Below are 23,599 nucleotides of genomic sequence, written 5' to 3'. Positions count from 1 at the left end.
TTACTTAACTTACTAGCTGACCATGGGATACTTAACTTAACTGACTAACGAAAACAAAAAAGAACTAACCAACCAACCAACCAACCAACAAACCAACCAACCAACCAACCAACCAACCAACCAACAAACGAACAAACTAACTAACTGACTAACTGACTAGCTAACTGTAACTGACTAGCTAACTAGCTAACTGTAACTGACTGGCTAAAATAAAAAAGCTAACTAACTAACTACTTACTTACAAACTGACTGTAAGTTAGCTGTAACTGACTATCTTAAACAAGAAGCATAACTAACCTACTAATTACCTCATTTACTTTAGCTTGTTTACTTATGTTAGCTGACCGTGGAATACTTGTAACTTAACTGACTAACTAAAACAAGAAGCTAAACTAAATAAGTATCTAACTATCCAAGTCAGGCAATTAACTTAAATAACTCACATATTAACCCTCCTGTTATGTTGCGGGTCAAATTGACCCATTTCAAAGTTGAAAAACCTAAAAAATAATAGTTTAAAGTATTTTCTCATTTAAAGAAAAAAATTTAAATGTAAAATAGATTTTTTTTAAATCAATATAATGTAAACCCATTTCTATTTTATATGTAGGTATTTCCAATGTACATAAAAAAAAGTTTTACCATGCATTTTTTTGTGAAAAACGAGTGAATTATCCTCTTTGAACCTGATCTGTGAGAGGTAAAGAACATCATCGCACTAAATATTGATTGAGATGGTTAGTAATGGAGTTATTAATGAAATATAAACAATGTTTATTTAGATGATTTATTTTCTGACCCTTTTGGATAATTAAACATTATGCTGTTCCTGAGAAACGAACATAACAGGAGGGTTAAGCAAAACTGAGACAAAAAAAATAGTAACTAAACCATTCAAACTAACGTTATGTTAACATAATACCTTGTTAGCTCACAATGTTTAACTCGAAGCTAAGTCCTGCTAATGCTACATTAGCTTCATTTATGTTAGCTAATGTTGGTTTGTTTTCATGAAAGTCTTGGATTTTGTTAGCTTTGTGTTTTGTTATCTTGGTACATTGGCTGATTGTTCTGTTAGCTGAAACTGGGGAGCAATCAATGGCAATAAATTAAAGTTTAATCTCAGAAATAGAAGAAGTTGTATGCTATTTATATGAGATTAACGTTTTGACAGCCAGTGGCTCCAACAGTGAGTTTCTATGTCACACCCAGGCTACAGCTAAATAAATACATGTTGACATGCATCATGAGGATGTGATGGAATAGAGAATGAGAGAAACAAATGAGAGGAACATTAGATTCATGTTAGATTAATGTCTCCATAGTACAGTACAAGTACATTACAACACCTACAAACACACACACACAGAACCACACATCTTAATTTGTGTGCTCAGCGTTTCCACATTGATTTTATAAGAGCAGGCTTCTGCTTGCGCCGCATTACTGCTTCCAGATGGCGATGTGATGAGCACAGCGCTTTGCAGAGCAGGAAGTGGACTTTAGCAGCCCGGCTCTGGCCAGGCCTCGAAAAAAAAAAAAAAAAAAAGCAGAGCCTTCGGACACACTGGGTAATGGGAAGGATTAGCTCATGAGGCCTGAAGTCATTAGGATGATATAAACAGAACAGATGCTAAACGGGTGGTGTCAACCTAAATGTGCAATTTTACAGCCGAGGGAAATGTAATGGGGGATTTAATGTACAGTGAAGTGGTCTCTACTGGAAAATATGATCCTGAAAAGTGATTTTTCTGCACATTTATTGTCTGCCTGGAAAATAGACAACAATGTTAAATATACACTATATGCCCAAAAATATGTGGACACCCAAACAACCCAAACAATGGGCATTAATGTGCAACTGTAACAGTCTTTCCACCAAATTATGGTTTCTGGCTGAAGGGATTTCCTTCCATTCAGACAAGTCAGAGTTCTTCCCAATGGTGTTGGGTTGATGCCAGAGCTGCAGAACAGTCAAGTTCTTCCACACCAAACTGGGAAAACCATTTCTTTATTGGAAAAGACTTGAAATAAGAAGAGACAAACACAAACTGTTGACCCAAAGCTATAACCCCTGAACGATTGGCCCCCTTTATAGAGAACTAGGGGTTGTGGGCGGGGGATTTTTAGGGGGAGATAGCAGGTCAACAGAAGATGTCACATAGAAGTGGTGTACATCATCTGGAAGGCGTGGACCTGGACATTTGTTTGAGATGCAACTCGGCACTTTAAGTCAAGTTGTTCTCATCATAACTCAATAATAAATGGACTAAATTGGGTTTAGAACATTAATTTATGGCTTTCTGAAGTCCATTCTTCAATTATCTCCCATAGTTTGTTGCAATTTTTGGGGTTGATACCAATTCTACCAGTACCCCAAATCTTCGATTGTAACTAATCTGTAATGCAGACTTACAGGATAACTGGAAAATTGCCATGCTTGATCTATTGGCTGCAGGCAGCACCAAGAATGGAGTGTGTGATTATCTTATTTCAATGGGTGTGAAGCACCTCTGTTAAATAATATGGTAAATAAATGGTAACTGGAGTGCATTTACATAGAGTTTCAGATCATATTTGCTTCCCAAGCTACCATGCATAGTGCTGGCCAATCATCAGGAGCAATTTGGGATTTATTGTCTTGCCCAAGGATGCTTCAACATGTAGAAAGGTGGAGCCAAGGATTGAACCACAAATCCTGCAATCAGTGGACATTTCACTCTACTTCCTGAGCCACAGCCAGACCCCAAGTCCAAAAAGTTTACAAAAACATGTGCCCAATACTTTTGGCCTGAAGATTATTTGTTATAAATTGTGCTAAAATATGCAGGAGGCAAAAGAAAATAATGGTTGCACGCTTGTAGACAGGATGCAAAATGGATTTTAATAAATATGCAGAAATGCATATGCTGGTATGGAGCCGACATCTTTGGCATTATTCTGTTTGAGTGGAAGCGCTAAAAGTCACATTTGCCACATCAGCAGTTTATGTGCAGTTTATTGATATATGAAAGCAAATTCACCATCATTCAAACTCAGTTACTGTGGGAATCTATGGTTGGAAACTTGCTTTATGGAACCAAATCAACTGAAAATGAATCAAACTAACCAAATTAAGCCGTCTGGAATGCCCTGCTTAGCTTGCTGCCCCCGCGACCCAGCCCCAGATAATCGGAGGAAAATGGATGGATGGACTTTATGTAACAGCTCTCAGGTGTTTAGTTAAAAGAACAAACTGTCTAACAACCCTCTCTGCAGGTCCGTGTGGGTGGAGGTGTGACCAACGTCCAGCTGGTGCAGCTGATCCCCAACACGGAGTACGCCCTCAGACTGTTCGCCCTGCACGGGGAGGCTGCCAGCGTCCCTCTGGAGGGGACAGGAGTCACCTGTAAGTGACCGTTAACTCACATTGATTTTACCTTCACAGACAGTTCTTGGAGGCAGAACTCCTCCGGAGACCCAAATAATCTGGTTGACTGGAGCCTCAACTGGCAGAGCAGAGGAACCAAAGTTTTACTGGGCACGTAGCGTTCCACTTTAACTCAGTTTGAAGTGAGAGAGACAAGCTTTCATGGTGGAAAGAAGGACCAAAACGCCAATAAAAACCACTCCGGTAGCATAATCCTCTCCCCACTGTCCAGCTGAGAGCTGAGACTCTAAAACAAGAAGATCTTCTAAGATATTCTTCCAGCACAAACCTCCAGAAAAGGCTTCAGTGCTTCTTGTCAAGAAGTCTCCAAGTTTCTGAATGTCAAAGTATTTTTCTACTTGACCATATTATTTTCCCACGTTCTGGTGTCCAAGTGACTAATAAGGACAACAGTTTATGAAATTGGTCCAGTTTTGAGGGAAAGTTCTGCAGAGAAAGAACAAGACTTCTGCTTCTCTGTGGGCTCCTTCTCATTATGTTGTCAGACACAACAAAAACAAGCACTTTTAGCTGATGTTCATTCACGGTGTGCAATTGTGCAGAATGATTGCACTGCAGCACACTTTGATCTCAATATTGGATTAATTTTACAAAATGTGGGAAAATATGGTCCAGGTTGAAGATACAAAAGTTTCCTGTTAAGTCAAATCTGGTTCTAGACCTCTGAAGGCCATTCATAACTCTAACTAAAAGATATTTACAGTAATTTAAATCATGTCTGTTAATGTGGTGGGAGATGGGGTTGACTTAACAGAGCTTTGCATGTACCGTCATGGAAAAAAATGTAATGTCTGCTACAACTAAAGGTTCATTTGTTTGGACAAATATAATGATAACAACAAAAATAGCTGATAAAAGTTTAATTTAAGAGCTGATATCTAGACATTTAACATGGTTTTATTGATAATAACCTAAATCATTATCTAGTTATCATTATATTTGTCCAAACAGGCATTAAAATGAACAAGATATTAGAGAAAACAAGGGTGGTCTTATAATTTTTTCCATGACTGTATGATTAAGACAGGGACGGCATTCTAGCAAGTTACTTAACTGAATCCATTAAAAATAGCAACAGAAATATGTTGTGAAGCATAGAGGAGATAGCCACACATATACATGTAATTATAAGGCAACTTAAAGAAGTAGCAGCTCTTAAATCAACAAACGTTTTCAAGCTTTGTGAAAAATAATAACTTTTCTGCTCTTGGTGAATGGCGGTGCAACCACTTTGTTGGATGTAAAATGATGTTGGCGGGACGGATATCTCCATCATGACTTATTGGTAAGGGCAAACCAAAACTCCTACCAAGAAAAGTGAAGAAATTGAAAGATATAAGACTCAACTGAGCTTTAATGAACTCTTATGCAAGTCGTCCTGGAGTTCAAATGCCGTACAAGCCCCCAATTTGACACAAACCAGCTCAAGGCTGTGCAAAATAAGAGAAACCACACAAGGGTTTTTAACTTAAAATTAGGTTATTTTACATAATGAAAGCAGAAATTTGTTTAAGGAGAAGCTAAACGTTACATAACCAAACAAGGTGGAGGAAGAGAACTGCCAAAAATGTTCTCCCACTGTCGACGTGGCATTAAATATATAGTGAACATACTTTTATAAGCTTAGCCTCCAGTCACAAATAGTTTCCAGGTACTTAAACTCCACATAGTGATCATAATCATATTTAATTCATGTTAGGGGATTAATTCTGTCTGCCGGAGGGAAATGTCATGTTATGTTCACTGCATTATGTTTACAAGACACCAGATAAGAACTTACAACTTCTAAGATGTAACTTGTTTTTTTATTAGAGAAGGTAAGGGAAGACGTTTTCTCATTTTTATAAGAGCTGGATCACATTTCTCACATTCTGGAGTTCATATTTTGGATGTAGAACTTATAGATAGAAAACAGATGCAGTAAAACTTGAGCTGCTGTCTGTTTTTCAGCTCTTCAGTAAGTTCTGGTCAGTCAAAAAAACATTCAACATTGACATTCCCAGCTCATGTAAAACCAAAGATATGATAATTATATAAGATAATAGTGATAATACGTAATTTTGCACATAGTTTGTTTTGAAGAGTTGCAGCTAACGAGGAAAAATGCTTATAAATCTACATGTTTTATGGGACTTTTTTGTATATAGTTTTATTATATTTAAATCTTACCTTTTGATATGTTCATATTTGTATCCTATGTTTACATTTTGAAGTTCCAAATCAGTTCACTGAGCATATTTGTGGTTTTTATCGTAGTAAATAGTATAATTTTTCAACTCGGATTGCATGGTTTTTGTGTATTTTGGGCTCAATATGTTGATAAAGTAGGTTAAATCGAAAAAATAATTACCAGATCATATAGGTGAAGAAAAAATGGATACCAAATATGGGTATAGTAAACATTTTTATCTGGTACATGAAGGGCAAAATCAAAAGTATTCAAAAACTGTCAAAATGGATATGATAATAAGATATTAGTGATAATATGTAATTTTGCACATAGTTTGTTTTGAAGAGTTGCAGCTAACAAGGAAAAAAAGCCTATAAATATACATGTTTTATGGGACATTTTGTATGTAGTTGTACTATATTTAAATACCTTTTTATATGTTCATATTTGTATCCCATGTTTACATTTTCAAGTTCCAAATCAGTTCACTGAGCATATTTGTGTTTTTTATTGTAGTAAATAGTATCATTTTACAACTCGGATTTCATGATTTTTGTGTATTTAAGTAGGTTAAATCGAAAAATTAATTGTCAGATCATATAGGTGAAGAAAAAATGGATACCAAATATGGTTATAGTAAACATTTTTTATATGGTATATGAAGGACAAAATCAAAAGTATTCAAAAACGATCGAAATAGGCTCAGAGCCCAGAGGGTTAATGTCTTCAGACATATTGAGAGTGAAGCTGGGGGTCATAAGGGTTTTTATACTTAAAGTGGTCCTTGTCCCTGTTCTCCGTCAGTGCCTGTTCCTCCTGTTGGAGCTCTGACCATCACTGATGTGACTCACAGCACCATGAGGCTGAGGTGGGACGCTGCTCCTGGAGCCGTCCGCAGGTACATGATCACCTACAAACCAGAGGAGGGAGACCTGAAGGAGGTAAGGACCAATTTATGGCTTTTCTTAAGGTTACCTCTACTGCAGGATGGCTGCAAAAAAGCACTAAAATGCAGAAAATTTAAACATTTTAAAGTGGGGGGGGGGGCAACCTTTACTAACTAAAGAGCCACTGTTGGCCAAAAAAAAGAGAAAATTGAGGAATGGAGCCGCAAACCTTATATTGAGCCAAAATGAAAATGAAACAGCCTAATAAGTTTAAATTGGCCTACCAACATTATTAATAGTCATATTGAGCATTTATTAACATGATTTTGAAAACTATTCTATCTAGGGGAAATCAAAACTCAACTCAAAGTTGGCAAAACTTAAAGGTTAAGGTGCTGGGCCGGAGACTTTTGTAAGCTATGAAGCACATTTTAGTTGACTTAAATGTCTTTTTTAGTATGCTGTAAAAAGGCGATACAATTTTACAATTGAAGAATACAAATCCATGGAAAGTTGTGAACACACTACATGGATAGCAATAAACTAAAAGTAAATGTAGCAAAATTTTAGTAAATAAGGGCAGATGTGAAACGATTAGTCAATTAATTAATTAGTTGGTTGAGAGATAACAGCAAATATTATCTGATTTCAGCTACTTAAATATAAGGAAATGCCACTTTTCTCAATTAACTACTAGTATAAAAAGATCTGAGAACCTGTAGGACATTTTTCCCTTTAAAATCTTTTTTTAAATAATGTTTTTTATTTGTTTCAAGTTATTTTTTTAATTGTGAAACAGGATTTCAAAGATAAAAAAATCTTGGTATTGCCTCTTTTCAAACATATTATCAAAAAGACAAAGGAATAACACACTTCAAAGAAAAAAATGAAATAAAAGTTTTTAAAAAATGGATAAAAGATTTTTAATTACTAGAATTAATACATATATTCATAATAAAACACATTATTTGCTTGGCTGAAAAAAACACTTAAAATGCACAAAATTACACCAGTTTAAAGGTTAAAAATGTGGTTTTATGTCCACGGAAAGTTGTGAACACACTGCATGCATAACAATAAACTAAAAGTAAATGTAGCAAAATTTAAGTAAATAAGGGCAGATGTGAAACGATTAGTCAATTAATTAATTAGTTGGTTGACAGATAACACCAAATATTATCTGATTTTTCGCTTCTTAAATATTAAGAAATGCCACTTTTCTCAACTAACTAATAGTTTTAAAAGATCTGAGAACCTGTAGGACATTTTTCCCTTTAAACTATTTTTAAAATAATGTTTTTTATTTGTTTCAAATGTTTATTTTTGTGAAACATGATTTTCAAAGATAAAAAATCATGATATTGTGTTGTTTTCTTTTCAATAACAATATCAGACAGACAATAGAGACACTTTGAATAAAACAATTAAATCAAATTTTTTTTTAAATGGATAAAAGATAACAATTACTGTAAATAATACATAAATGAATGATAAAAACACATTAGTTGCTTGTAAAAATCCTTGTAAGTTGCAGATAAATTGGTGACTTTAACCATCAAAAATTCAAATGGGATTTTATTTTATTTTATTGCATTTAGTTAACAGCATTCCCTATTATTCTAACCTCACAAAACCCTTTAAAAGACATCTGTTTTCTTGGATTATGAAAGACTTGCAGACTTGCAAAAGAAATCTTTAGCGATGATTGTCTGGGTCACCATGTAATATGAACCAAAAAAAGAAAATTCTAACAATGCCTACAGTCATAATAAAATAAATACATGCCGTTTTTCTTCTTTAAAAGCTACAAAAGTAAAAGAGAATATATCCCACACAGCAGTTTCCTAAAAAATGTCAGAATTTGATCCCAGATCTTAATAAACACACCTCCTCTATCTTCATTATGAGATCTCTGCAGATGTAATGTGTTTGCCATTTCTCTCAACCACAAATCATACGTGAGCACCGCGTCCATTTTCCACGCTCGCACAATTAACTTCTTAGCAATCACCGTTCCAAGCAAAACAGACGTTTTTTCATCCTTATTGGCAAAAGATACGCAGCTTGTTACTTATGAGACGGCACCCAAAGCCTCAGAGGAACAATGAAAGATGCGTTTCCAGTGTGTGTGAAGTTTACTGGACGAGCTGAGAGAATGAGTTAAATTACTGACGATGGATTGATTACGAGGTCCAGACCTCCGCCGAGGCCGTGCCCTCTCTCACAGGGTCAACAAAAATGAAAAATAATTTGTGTATCCGCCCCGTGATTTGGATCCACTCTTAACGATTTCATGGGTTCTTCCTTGGCCTTCCACCAGCAGGGTGAAACTCAGGCCAGCACTGTTTCTGTAATCCAGCTGACAAGCAGAAAAATAAACCACAAAACATCCTTAGAAGAGATAAAACTCTCCCTGGAATAGTAATCTGTTAGTGTGCATTTCTTGAGTAGACTTATACTTAGGTATGTGTGTATTTTGGGGAACAGACTTATGGTCTCTACTGTACATTTAAGTAAATAGGCTTATTCAGTGTAAACAATATGGAAATTATACTGATCTTTAATTGGCAACAAATCACACAAAATAAATTGCAAAAATATTTAAAAAATAACAAATCGGTGGCTCAACCACTAAACATTTTTTTAGGCTGTCTGTGAATTTTACTCCACAGTATTTATAAAAATTATTCATTCAGCTATGACAGTCAGACCATATAAGGTGTGGCCAGTCTAATGTCTTATGTTTCATCTGTATGACACGTTGACTATGTTCAGCAACCTGCAATGTCCAAAATAGTTGGCGCAGTGCCATGACAACCATATATAAGGTGTCCAGTCTCTGTCACAGTTCATTCATCTTCTGTCAGCATGGCAGATGTGAGTCCAACGTCGGAATAAATTGGAATAAATGTGCATTAAACAAACACTTCTCCACTTGTTCTCTTCCTCTATCAAACCACAGAATTCATCCTATCATAATCTGTGTAACGTTTAAAATCTGTCCTTGTTGTTCAGTTCAAAGACCGTCTAAATAAGCTCCTTTGCTGCTTATTTGATGCCCCCGCGACCCGGCCCCGGATTGAGTGGATGAAAAGGGATGGATGGATGGAAGAATGGATGGATGGATGATGGATGGGTGGATGGATGGATGGATGGATGGATGGATGGATGGATGGATGGATGGATGATGAATGGATGGATGGATGGATGGATGGATGGATGGGTGGGTGGGTGGGTGGGTGGGTGAATGGATGGATGGTGAATAGATGGATGGATGGATGGATGAATAATGAATGGATGGATGGATGGATGGATGGATGGATGGATGGATGGATTGATGGGTGGGTGGGTGGATGGATGGATGGTGAATAGATGGATGGATGGATGGAAGGATAGATGGATGGATGGATGGATTGATGGGTGGGTGGGTGGGTGGATGGATGGATGGATGGATGGATGAATGAATAGATGGATGGATGGATGGATGAATAATGAATGGATGGATGGATGGATGGATGGATGAATGGATGGATGGATGGATGCTTATCACAACTTTTCCCCTCCCTTCTCCATCTGATCCAGTGATGTTGGCTGATATCCGGCTGATAATGATGCTCAGGGTCGGATCGTGTATCCTGAGTCTAAATCAGTTTCATGTGTCTGGATTCACAGCTGTGACCTTCTCTATTGGCGGATATCACTTGTTGCTGCAAAACTTGTTTGAAAATGTCCGTATTGTTTGCATGTTCATTCAAAAGCGTCTTTGAACAATAAAAACCCCGCAGAGAGGTCCTTAAGCGTGACTCTTTAGTCACCAGCGATATCTCCGTTCTGGGAGAGTGACCAAGTCCTGACCGAGTCCAGAGTCTCGGCGGAGCAGCAGCTCCTCTTTGTTGGCGGATCTTTATGAGAAAAGCAGTTTGCTGGCAGAGGAAGGCCGGCTCCGGCCGCCAGCCCAGCCTGCCTGGATCATCCCAGCACCACTCCGTCCTCATAATTTCTCACTGGGATGTCAGTGGAGGACAAACAGTCTGGGATGAGTCGGCAGCTGAAGGTGCTGTCGGTGGACACCTGCGAGACGTTTCCAGAGAGTGTTGATGGATGACACGCAGCAGCTCCTCTTAAGGATTACTGCTGAAGACTTGTTGTCTCTGCAGAAGAAGCCCACGCGTTGGATCAATGCCTGCTGAAGTTTTATCTGCTTACTTTCTAAGCTCTAAATGGAAAACTCAACAGAGGAGACATGACTCAGCACTTTATACACTGAAGCTCTGCTCTGATATTCTCTGACCTTTACGGATAAACAGTATTATTTATCTCTGTTTATCTTGGTGAAAATGAGATAAATAATTCACAAAAAACCTGTAAAAAAGTATTTTAATAAATCTTTTTATGACTCGGACTTTAAAGCCAATGTCTTCTTCATGTCCAAACATTTAAACGTTTTTCAAAAAGTGTGCCACAAAATTAATTTATTCCCCTTCATTTCCTGAACAAGTAAAGTTATTCTTTCCCCTGTAAGTCGACACTAAGTTCTCCAGATCCAGTGTGTTTGACCCAATCCAACAGCATTCAATTAAGTTGTCAGGAGAAAACCATAAAAATACAATGTTGCGTTTAGACTAAACAAACTAAGAGGATTGTACAGCCTTAGATTTTTCATTTCTGATGGTTATATTTGTCTCCCTGCAGGCTGAAGTCAGTGGTGACATCACCAACCTGGACCTGTCCAGCCTCATCTCGCAGACTGAGTACGATGTGGCCGTCACGCCAATGTACGACGACGGACCCGGAGCCCCGATGCTCGGGAGCGCCATCACAGGTCTGAACCTGAACCGTATTTGTCTCACGTCTTTGTGTCTGCATCTTATTTTCTTCCATTCCTTCCATCATTTATTCATTAAATCTTTATTTCATCCTAAAAGGATTTCTAAGATCAAGTTCTCATGCACACAACATAATAAATACAGCACAATATATTAAAAGCAGCTGCAGACGGGGGTGAAATGGTGACTTATTAAGAATTTAAACTGACGGAAGGATACTATTGTTTGGAGTTTAGTGCTCAGTACAGTGTGTTTCATGCAAAAAAAAACTCTTTCTGCTAACATTTAGGAAGCTGCTTCTGTTCCTGTACAAAAAGTCATTTTTTTCCCACAGTTCACTGTCAAGATTGTTTATAATAATAATAATAATCTTTAATTATAGAGCAACACTAAAAAAGTAACACTATCAAATAAGAAGATGACAACATTCTGTGCAATTAAAGGACATTTCAAGGAGAGGTAAAGTTCAGGTAAAATCAGGAAAGGCCCTCTGATAAAGGTGTGTTTTAAGAAGAGTGATCTCTTTTATATGTTTAATATTTCTCGTCAAGCCAGATTCCAAGATATTTGTGTTCTGCAGCTCGCTCAAAGTCAGACCCATTCACAGTGTGTATATGCAACTAATTTAATTCAATTTAAACAATATCCCTGGCTCTAGAGAACAGCATGAATTGTGTACCAATTTAATATTAATAAGTGCAAGTTAGTTGCAGATTCTCTGCAATAAAATAGACAACAGTATCATCTGCATAAAGGCGAACTGTATAGTCACTTAAAGATAAAATTATATAATTAATGCAAATTAGGTCGGGCCCGGGATTATACCTTGTGGTACGCCTTTTGTAATGGGCAAGAACTCTGCAGAAATACATCCCAGTAAAACTTCTGACAGTGAGGTATGTGGATTGTCAATAGAAGTGTATTATGTCTTGATTTACTGAGATTCCATTGACCTCTGCTGTACTGGAGTGGCAGCAGAAACTGTAGTAGCAATTATATCAAGAATCTTGGCAAAAATCTGTATGGCTAGAGAGAGGAAGAGAGACTGAACCAACTCTTTAAGCACATCAGATTTGGTTCCTTGGACAGTTTGACGTGTTGGAGAGACGCTACAGATTTTCTGTGTGAGGGTGATGAGTTCTGTATTAACTTTGACTTCACTTTACTTCCCCTCCTGGACTGAAAACAGCTTCCAGAGAGACTTGACTCCCTCTCTCTCTCTGTGATCATTTATAGCATTGGCTCTGTTTACCATTAATCCCCTGTGAACTGTGGAAAAACACTCACACATGTTGGTAGTTCTACACTTGTGAGGACACCCGTTGGCAAAATAGATTCTTTAGCTCTGAACTCCAACTTCACCTGGTTCCAGATCTTGTCTGAGGCAAACTTATCATTACAAATGAAATCATTACGTTCACTTTCCCAGGAATATACTGTAAATCATCTTAATTGTTGGGTGCTCGAATTGGAAGAATGCGAGGTGGCACCACCCAGCATGAGCTCAACACCATGCCACACACACTTAAACACACAACATCAATCATAAAGACATGCCCAAGTGTTAATAAAATTGTTAAAGTAGCTGAAAAGCACCCTGTTTGGCTCATAATGTAATACCAGAGGCCATATGGTTCTTTTTTGTCATTGCATTGGTTGTTACCAACATATAAGCCATATTGATTAAGAGGCTTTATTGTCATAGAACAAAAATGTCCATGGCAGCTTCCCAACATTACATCAGCGATGAAAGAGAATACATACAGAAAGAAAATATGAGAAATTAAACTAAACAAGAATTAGATGAATTGAGTAATGGTCATAGTGCAAACTGGGAAAATCTGTAAAAACTGGCGGTGCATGAAAACAGATTTCCACTGATAAAATGCAAGTAGAAAAGACAAGTATTGTAAGTGCTGTTATTATTGCATTATCATTCCATTTTATTGCACATTGCACATGTTGGAAAGGTAGAAGGGCTGGATATAAAGGCAGCCCTGTTAAATAAAGTCATGGGTTGCTGAGACGAGAACCAGACAAGCTGTTTGAAAGCTGTAAAGGTTGCAGAAGAGTAATTTTGTTTATTACTTTGGCGTGTGCAAAGTTTTACCATTGGGTAACAAACGCGTCGCAACCTGCAGAAAGTGAAGGTAATCTGTGGGTATTTATTGGGCTGCTTCATCAAGATCTACTGTGTTATAGTCACAATTAATTCATAATAAAACTATATTTATTGCATAGAAGGAAAAAAAAATCCCCTTCAATTTGGGACCTTGGTTGTTAAGTCTGAGACAGTTGGGAGTAGATTTGGGATTAGTTTTGAGACACTGATTAAAAAAAGAAGTCACTTTCCAGCACTGATTCAAATCTGTCTGGTTCTGTGCCTGTTGGCAGATATTTTTCCCGTTCAGAGGAACAATGTATCTGGCTACATTTATTAGACAAAGCAACAAAAAAATGAGATCTGACCCAGCTGGACACGTTGTTTTAAGTAAAATTATAGAAATAACATTAATTAACCCTCCTGTTATGTTCGTTTCTCAGGGACAGTATAATGCTTAATTATCCAAAAGTGTCAGAAACCAAAAAAATCCCAATAAACATTGTTTATATTTCACTACTAACTAATTTACTAACCACTAAAGGTACATTTGTTTGGACAAATATAATGATAACAACAAAAATAGCTTTTCTATTTCCATTTCTTATTATTATCATCAAGAAAACCATGTTAAATGTCTAGATATCAGCTCTTAAATTAAACTCTTATCAGCTATTCATGTTGTTATCATTATATTTGTCCAAACAAATATACCTTTAGTTGTACCAGGCATTAAAATGAACAAGAAATTGAAGAAAAATGGTGGTCTAATCATTTTTTCCATGACTGTATATTTTTGCACAAAGACCACCTGTCCACTAGAGGCTCTGTTGTTTGCTTTTAAAGTAGAAAAAAAATAAGAAAAAGTGCATCATAAAGAATACAAAATACAGGTTTCCCTACAGGAGTATTAGATGATAGAGCAATGTTTTTCTTTTTTCCCATGGTTTCATAGATTTTTTGTAAAAACATTAAAATTGTTACATTTCCAATTCAGCATGTCCTCACTGTGTTGTTCTGAAAGGTGGTCCTCCCAATGATAGCACAGGAACACACACACTCACATGCACACAAGCACAAACACAAATCCAAACGCAGCATAAGAGCGGGCCCAGGTTTGTTGTTGCAAGTATCATCTGCATAAAGGCGAACTTTATAGTCACCTAAAGATAAGATTATATTATTAATGTAAATAAGAGCGGGCCCATGATTGTTCCTTGTGGTACACCTTTGGTAATGGGCAAGAACTCTGTAGAAATACATCCCTGTAAAACTTTTGACAGTGAGGCTTGTGGATTTTTAATAGAAGTTTATTTTTCTTGATTTACCAAGATTCCATTGACCTCCGCTGTACTGAATTGGCAGCAGAAATTGTAGTAGAAATTATATCATAAATGTGTCCCTACAAGTGTATTAGATAATAGAACAATGTTTTTTTCTTATTATTATTTCTAAAAAAATAAGATTGTTACATTGCCAATTCAGCATGTCCTCACTGTGTTGTTCGGGAAGGTGGTCCCCCCAATGATACCCATACAGGAACACACACACACACATGCACACAAGCACAAACACAAATCCAAACACACACACTTGCACATAATTGGAGCACACACACATGTTCAGCTCCTAACTCACAGCTTCAGTAAATGGTCTTCATATGATGTTGCCTCATCTCTCAGAAAGCCTCGTAATCACACCGACATCCTCTCTCTCTCTCTCTCTCTCTCTCTCTCTCTCTCTCTCTCTCTCTCTCTCTCTCTCTCTCTGCCTGAACAGATGTTGTTCCTGCCCCCAAGAACCTGCAGTTCTCCGAGGTGGGCCATACCTCGTTCAGAGCCACCTGGGAGCACGGGGCCCCGGACGTGGCCCTCTACCGCATCGGATGGAACAAGAGAGGAGGAGGAGACTCCCCGCAGTTTGTAAGTTAATTAGCCTGAAAGGGACCAAGTGGCTTTTTAAGGATTATTTCTCAGCTTCAGTCAACTTCAGATTTTTTGTTTTTGAAGTCCAGTATGACGAGAGCTTGCTCAAAGTCCAAAGTAAAAAAAAAAAATCAACAATTTTCTATTATTAAATGGATGAAACACACAACACAAGTCACCTACGGGGCACATACCTACCTTATCCCCAAGGAACATCTTTATAGCTTTTTTTTTTCAGATTATTTCCTATTTTTCCAAACTGTTTTTGGGTTCAACAAAAATTATCAAAATTACACAAAACACAAAATTACCAAAAACAAAGACAACATTTAAAAACACCCAAAGTAAATATACAGAAAAAGACGTAAAAATACAAGAAAAATACAAAAAATTACAGAAAAAAGACAACCCCCCCCTGTAAATATACCAAAAACTACGTAAAAATACAAAAAAATACCTTGAAAAACAGCAAAATACCAAAACAGACACATTACCAAAGAAAGATGTAAACATACTAAAAAGACGTAAAAATACCAAAAAAGGCAAACAACAAAAAAAGGTCAAAAAATATACAAACATTACTACCTTATCCCCATTGTACAGCTTTAGAGCTTCTTTTTTTAGGATTATTTCCTATTGTTACAAACTGCTTTTGGGCTCAACAATCTGTATTCAGTAAATATTTCGTCACCTTAAATGACTACATCATGGCTCAGGGGTCTGTTGGACAGAAAACTTTACTTTAAACATTACACAGTTTTGCAGTTTTGCAAGAATTTCGTGTTGCTTATTGTTTGTCTTTCTGAGTTAATTTTCCAGCAACATGTCATCACACATTTCTTTCACTACCAAAAGCCAAAACTTGTTGTTTACAGGTTCTTCTGAAGGTTTAAAACAGTGTAAACGTCTACTAAACAATACATGGAAGGCAGGAAAGGAAAACAGTCAAAGTCTATAAGTAGCTTTGAACTGAAGCTTTTAACCTCAACAGCTGGATTGAATGAAGATGTAAAAATTTAAAAAAGTAAAAAAAACACCCCAAAAAACGTTAAAATACCAAAAAAGACGTACAAATACCAAAAAAGAAAAAAGAAGACAGAAAAGACATAAAAATATCAAAAACACACAAAATTTCCAAAAAAGACGTAAAATGCCAAAAAGACACAAAATTTGGAAAAAATACGTAAAAATACCAAAAATTCACAAAATTACCAAAAAGACATAAAAATAACAAAAAGACACAAAATTACCAAAAAAATACAAACAAATTTTCAAAAAAAGGCACAAAATCACAAAAAAAGACATAAATTACCAAAAAAGACACAAAATTACCAAAAAGGAACTAAAATACCAAAACGACTCAAAATCTGCAAAAAACAGACACAATATTATCAAAAAAATATACATAGAAATACCAAAAAAGACACAAAATTACAACAAAAAACACATAAAAACACAAGTGCAGTAAAGTACTTTTCCTAGGAGATTGTAGCCACTAACCAAAAGTAACATTGTGGAAAAACAAGATGTCAAGGGACCGTTCTCCTTATTACAAATCAGTGTACCATCAAAATGATTTTCATGCCTTTATTTCAAAGTTAAAAAGCTGAATAGTTTTGCTGCAAGTATAAAAGAAACAGCCGTGTGCATGTCTCTGAATGGCCCACATGCTCGTTCACCTACAGTATGTGCAGTCTACCAGCCAACTCATCACTTATAAATAATAAATAAAAGTGAATCCACTTAGATGTGGGCACAGAAGAGTCTTTTTTTTTTTAGGAGTTTACACACCAACTTAGTACCAAACCATCTGGCATCTCGACTCGCATCCAGATCTTGATTTGTTTGGTCTACTTTACTTTTATCAAACAAATGCATCTTCAGCAGCTGGATAAACACTCCGGTCAGGTCCTTTTTTCTTGGAATATGTAAATGAGCCGAGCTTGGACAGCAACATCTGTCTGCAGTGACACTAAACATCTGGTTTGAGTTGCCTCGTGCATCCAGCGTCCAACCAGCGGAGAAGCTTTTTGTGCCTGTAGCCTCTCCGTCTTTCATTCCTCTGATTAAAGCTGCAGCCTGACCTGGAGCGCTGCAGCTCTGGGTTCAGGTTTACAGAGTTCAGGCTCACCTGCAGGGACCGCTCCGACTCTGTGAACAGTCTGTTTGTCTGTGTTTTATGCAGATGATGAAGGCTTATTTCTCTCAAATTTTGTGCATAAATTTGTTAAAATCCTTGTATTTTTCTAATCCTTTGCCAAGATAATCCATGCACCTGACAGATGCAGCATAACAAGATGCTGATTAAACAGAAATAATTATTTCACGTGTGTGCCTTGACTCTAAAAAGTGCAGTTTTATCTAGGCAAAAGACATTTATTAGGCACTGAACTGAAAATGGACTAAAAAACAATAATTTAACCTGCATCATACTTATTCTCTAAAATACAAGACAAATACAAAAAATTGCTGAAAAAAATAAGAAAAAAATCTTTATAGCTTTTTTTTTAGGATTATTCCCTATTTTTCCAAACTGTCTTTGGGTTCAACAAAAAAAGACACAAAATGACCCAAAAAAAAGGAAATATACCAAAAAAGATGTAAAATTACAAGAAAAAGACAAAAAATTACAGCAAAAAAGACAAAAAATACCTAAAAAATATGTAAAGATACTAAAAAGACATAACATTACCAAAAAGGCATAGAATTACCGAAAAAAGTACACACAATACTACTTTATCACCAAGGACCATCTTTATAGCTTTTTTTTCCCAGAGTATTTAACCTGCATCATTCTTATTCTCTAATAACTGCTGAGGGTTTCAACTACAAAAAAAAAAAAAACGACTCTGTGAACTGGATTCAAAGCGTCCACCTTCCTGTAATGATGCAGCCTGGGTGGATTATGTTATGATTATGAAACTGAGTATGGTTTTGTTTAAACGTAACAGTCATACTGTGGCACTGTCATTTAAGATTTGTTCTTATTACTGAAGTTAAAAAAAAGAAGATCACAAGAGCGATCCGTTGTGGTTTCACAGTTCCCTTAAACTGACATGCCTCACAAAACTCAGTTCCTGCCTTCGCCAAGACTTAAGTAAAAAAAAAAATCCAGTTTAGCTGAGGCAACAATAATGCTCTCTTTGTTTTCTTCTCGTTATGTTTTGGCCCTGTGAGTTTGTTTTCGGGCCCACTGCTGCCTCCCCGCCCAGCCTTCGCTTCAGCACAAACATGTGTGAATGAAATCCATACTGCTGTTTATTACAGCCTGAGCCCAGCTTCCAGTTGATCATTATTACACTTTCTTTATTGGCTGATGGAAACGCTGCTAAACGCCTCTCGTCCCAAAGGTCGGGTTGATATAAAACGCACCGCTGGAGAACTATTGTTCAGATTTTATTGTCCTTGTTTACCAGTCAAGGATTAAATCAACTTCTGTCTTTAGAAGAAGCAGGTAGTTTGTGTTCACATTGATTAAACTGAACATAAAAAAACGAGCTGCAGAGTTTTTGTTACTAAAAGAAGAAGCCTCAAGTCCACTGTTTCATAGTTTACCTCCTATAATGTTTGATTGACAGGTGACTTCTGTAAATTGTAGTTTATTGAGCATCAGATATGGATAAATCAAATGGATTTGGACTACAAAGATGGAAGAAACACTTCTTTCTGAATACATTTTCAATTATATTTGCAACCTTTTGGAAACTAGACGACAATAATGCTCTACAAGCGTCTTCAAACATCAGTTATAATCAATCTTTTATTCTGCCTCGTTCTCATTCTCTTATAACTTCTAAGGATTTCAACCACAAAATAAAATAAAAAAAACTGGATATAAAAAACTAAACTAAAATATAAACCCAACACTTGTTTTCGCTCCCAATTTTTACAAGTTGAAATAAAAGATCCGGTACTTTTTGTCTGCACACTGAAGCCTTATTTCTCTCAGATTTTGTTAAAAACTTGGTTAAAATCCTTGTTTTTCTCTTCTCCTTTATCAAGACAATCAAATATAAGAAGAAAACCTGTCCTCAAATATAAACCTAACACTTGTTTTCACTCCCATTTTCCCCAGAATTGTAATAAAACATCCGATACTTTTTTGTATCGGCCTTCACTGAAGGCTTACTTCTCTCAAATATTGTGCACAAATTTGTTAAAATCCTTGTATTTCTATAATCCTTTGCCAAGACAATCAATGCACCTGACATTATCAAGATGCTAATAATTACGCGTGTGCCTTGGCTCTAAAATGTGCAGTTTTATCTAGAAAATAAGACATTTATTAGGCACTGAATTGTAATGGACTTTAGCTAAAAAACAGACTTTTAACCTGCCTCGTACTTATTCTCTTATAATTGTTAAGAATTTCAAAAAAGATCCAGTACTTTTTGCATGCACTCTGAAACCTTATTTCTCTAAAACATTGTGCATAATTTTGTTAAAATCATTGTATTTCTCTAATCCTTAAACAATCTATGCACCTGACAGATGTAGCATATTAAGATGCTGATCAAACAGAATAGAAGGCAACTCTAAAATGTGCAGTTTTATCTAGAAAAAAGACAATTTTTAGGCACTGAACTCTGGATTTCAGGGTTAAATAGATGTATTTTTTTGGTCAAGCGGGATCCTTTTGTATGCAGAACATTTCTCCAAAGTGCCAGACTCCATCGAAGGTGATGGATCTGGAGATGAGCTGCCTTGAGATGGTTTCTTGCGCACAAATTCTTTGGTTGTGCAAACCAACTGCTGCCTCGGCTGAACAGGTTTCTGCTCTGGACGAACTTTGCATGTGAAGAAAAAAAGCTGGAGGAGGAATTCCTGGTAACATGTGGTGGATGATTGTGAGGCTGGTTGGATGAACTGCCAAACTCTCCAAAACGACACTGGAAACAGTTCAGTGATGGTGAAATGAACATTCAACAGCTGTGGTGGAAATAAGTGCATCTTGCTCAGCTAGTTTGACTGTCCTGCCAAAAAAGGAAGAAGTGCTCACTAACAAGATTTAAGTGAGAAATCTGAGAGAAATAAGTGTTTTATGTGCACAGTAAAATTATTGGATCTTTTATTTTGAGGTGGTGCATTCACTTAGTTTATGAAGTCCGTAATAAACTGTTAACACTCACTTGTCATCTCTGTCACCAGGCCATCCTGAACAGCGAAGATACCACCCACGTTCTGCCCAACCTCGACCCAGACACCGAGTACCTGGTCACCGTCACCGCCATCTACCCCGACGAGTCAGAGAGCGAGGACTTGATGGGGAGTGAGCGAACATGTAAGCACCTAAAAACCCCAACCTACAAACCATTTTTAGGGGTGGAACGGTACATATATTCACACAGAACCGACACGTTATGGACGTCTTGGTTCGGTGTATTTTTTTGGATATATATACAGTGGTGTCATCAGCATACATGCATATGTACGTCCACAAATGTGCTATTCTTCTTGTTATATACCCCCAAAACTCCCCCAATTTATGTTTATAATCACAAAATTGTCTTTAGTGCTCTCTGATTTAACCAACTTTGATCAAAAACCCTCAATTTTATTCGTAAATTAATATTATTCTCCCCCATTATGATGGAATAGTGGAACTGTTTTTTCTATTATCAGTTTTTTACTTTCTAATAACTATGAAATTTTAGGTGGAGGCTTTAAATAAGCCCATCTGGGTTTTCTGCCTCTCCTCTGGACTGAACTGTGGCTTCTGAGTACCGTTCCACCCCTACAAACCATTTTTACAATCACAGATTTAACCGACACTGAAATATTAACGTTGTTGTTTTCTCGACGTCTCTTTCTAGTGTTGAAGGCTCCTGATGGTATGTGACATTAGAAGGACAGCTTCCTTCTCACTGTAATGTTCAGGATTGTTGTGTGTCAGTGTGGACCATAAAGGACATTGTTAACTTTTATTACTGCATGGTTGTGCATTTCAGTGTTTTACTGAGCGTTCACACCACAAGCAGCTCTGTCAAACCGCTGCTCGAATACATTCATTAAGCACTGGGACATTGGGTGTTTTGGACACAAATATTTTTAATTTGCAAAAAAAAAAAACATTCCAGATTTGCTTCTTGTGCAGCTGGTTGTGGTGTGAACGCAGATTCAGATTGGAGTGGATCAGTAACACGTCATCCTCCACAGCTCCATCATCATCATCAACATCATCATCATCATCTGCACACGTTCTCATCTCACCTTCAGTCATCTTGTTTTTGTTTTGTTTACCGTTTCATAATCGGGACATTTCTGATGCCACAGTTTCTTCATCACGTCATCTTTCATCAGAGTTCATCAGATTATTGTTTATGCATGTTGAGTTTCTGCTGCAGGGCTGGAGCTCAGTTCACTTTAAATTCAGCCGAATCAAAAAGATTTTTGTTACCATAATTTTTGTAGTATTTCTTGATTTTATTTGTTATAATTCCAAAACTTGGGACAAAAACAAGATTTGCAGAAGACTGCATTTCTTGAGTGCACCCCTTGATTTGTTTGCTGTATTCTCAGAAATGTTTTTATCCCATTTGCACAAAATGTGCTACTCTACTAAAAAAAAAAAAAACATGTTATAAAGCCCTAATTTATGTTTTATCATCATTATAATCATTTTTTGGATATAAAAACAGTCATCATCAGCATACATGTCACCATTTATCACGTTTGTGCAAAATGTGATATTTTTCCCCATAAAAAGATACATAATGAAGCTTATTTTTAAAAAATTATTCCCCACATTTATGCTATATCATTATCATCATTATCAAAACAATAACAGACAAATATTTTTGGGATAGAAACATTGGTGTCATCAGCATACGTGTCACTATTTATCCCGTTTTGCACAAAATGTGCTATTCTTCCAGTGAAAAGATACGTTATATACCCTCATTTTTTGATAGTGCTCCCCCAATTTATGTTTATAATCACAAAATTGTCTTTTGTGCTAGCTGATTCAAACTATTTTGATCCAAAACCCTCAATTTTATTTGTACATTTCTTAAAATTTGATTTGAATGAGAAGTTTCTGACCTCCAGCTCTGAACAGCTTCATTCTGCTGCTCGTCCATCCTAAAATGTTCCATCCAGCTTTTATGACCTTTAGTGGGAGCATCACCATCAATGCCATCTTCACCATCATCATCCTCACCATCATCATCATCACCATCACCACCTAATCCAACACTGATGTGTCTGTTTATCTCACTGGGTTTCTCTGTTTTGCTCCCAGTACCCGCTGAACCTCCACGAAACCTGAGGATCTTCAACGCCACCACCACCTCGCTGGCGGTGAAGTGGGACGCTGCCCCCGGTCCGGTCCAGAACTACAAGATCACCTACAACCCCGTGGCTGGAGGAGAGCCTCTCTCGGTGAGTTCACTGCCCAGTTTACAGCATTTAAAACCAGAACACGCAAATATTTTTTGGATAGAAACACAGTGGTGTCATCAGCATACGGGACAACATTTTTCCTGTTTGGGAAATTTAAATGTGGAGAGGACGACAGTAAGAGGAAGAACAAAGGTGGATGTTATTGTTTGGCTTGTCAATTAATGGAGAAACATGTTTTTATCTGCACCAAGTTACAGTGTAGTGATTAATGAGTTGAAATTGATTAATTACAGATGAAGAGGGCTCTTTTTTTTTCATCACAATTTGACAAAAAAAATTTGATATTAGTTTATGACAGGTATTGCTAAAAATTCAGTTGTTTATCGTCATTTATTTATTTACTTGTTTTTATTTTATTTTATTTCTCATCACTGAACATAAATGGAAAATTAATGTTGACTGTTAAAAAACTGTTAAAAATTATTTAAAAATTAAATAATAATAATAATAATAATAGTATTATTTAAAAATTGTAGATTCCTAACTTTGATAACATCAGTCTCAAAAAATATAATATAAATATAGAATATAATTTACAAATATATTAAATTATGAATCATAGCACGGCATTGTATCTGATTTTAACTCAATAAAACCTTTTTTTATTGGTTATTTTAGCCATAAAACGAATATAAATGTAGCAAAATACACAAAAAGCACTCTTCCTACAGACTCAAACACACACACACACACACACACACACACCACACACACACACACACACACACACACACACACACACACACACACACTGAAACACTTGGCTCGTCTTTGTGTCCAGAGACTGTATTGCTGAACAATAGCAACTGCAGAGATTTCTGAAATGTTTATCTAAGTTTTTACACCCTGGTTGGCTCCG

General features: G+C 36.6%; 1 protein-coding gene across 1 annotated transcript in view; it reads left to right on the top strand.

The window, feature by feature from the left end:
- Positions 1 to 23,599, top strand: part of col12a1b (collagen, type XII, alpha 1b) — a 226,376-nt gene that overhangs the window by 86,380 nt on the left and 116,397 nt on the right. The window contains exons 24-30 of the mRNA XM_059355858.1: positions 3,259 to 3,388; positions 6,405 to 6,541; positions 11,180 to 11,309; positions 15,194 to 15,336; positions 20,488 to 20,620; positions 21,153 to 21,170; positions 22,580 to 22,719. Of these exons, the coding sequence (XP_059211841.1) occupies positions 3,259 to 3,388; positions 6,405 to 6,541; positions 11,180 to 11,309; positions 15,194 to 15,336; positions 20,488 to 20,620; positions 21,153 to 21,170; positions 22,580 to 22,719 (831 nt within the window). The remainder of the gene's footprint in view (positions 1 to 3,258; positions 3,389 to 6,404; positions 6,542 to 11,179; positions 11,310 to 15,193; positions 15,337 to 20,487; positions 20,621 to 21,152; positions 21,171 to 22,579; positions 22,720 to 23,599) is intronic.

This window comes from Centropristis striata, chromosome 18, assembly GCF_030273125.1.
Source record: "Centropristis striata isolate RG_2023a ecotype Rhode Island chromosome 18, C.striata_1.0, whole genome shotgun sequence".
Lineage (NCBI taxonomy): Eukaryota > Metazoa > Chordata > Actinopteri > Perciformes > Serranidae > Centropristis > Centropristis striata.
Note: the sequence above shows the minus strand (reverse complement) of the source record. Positions and strands in the feature narration are given on the sequence as shown.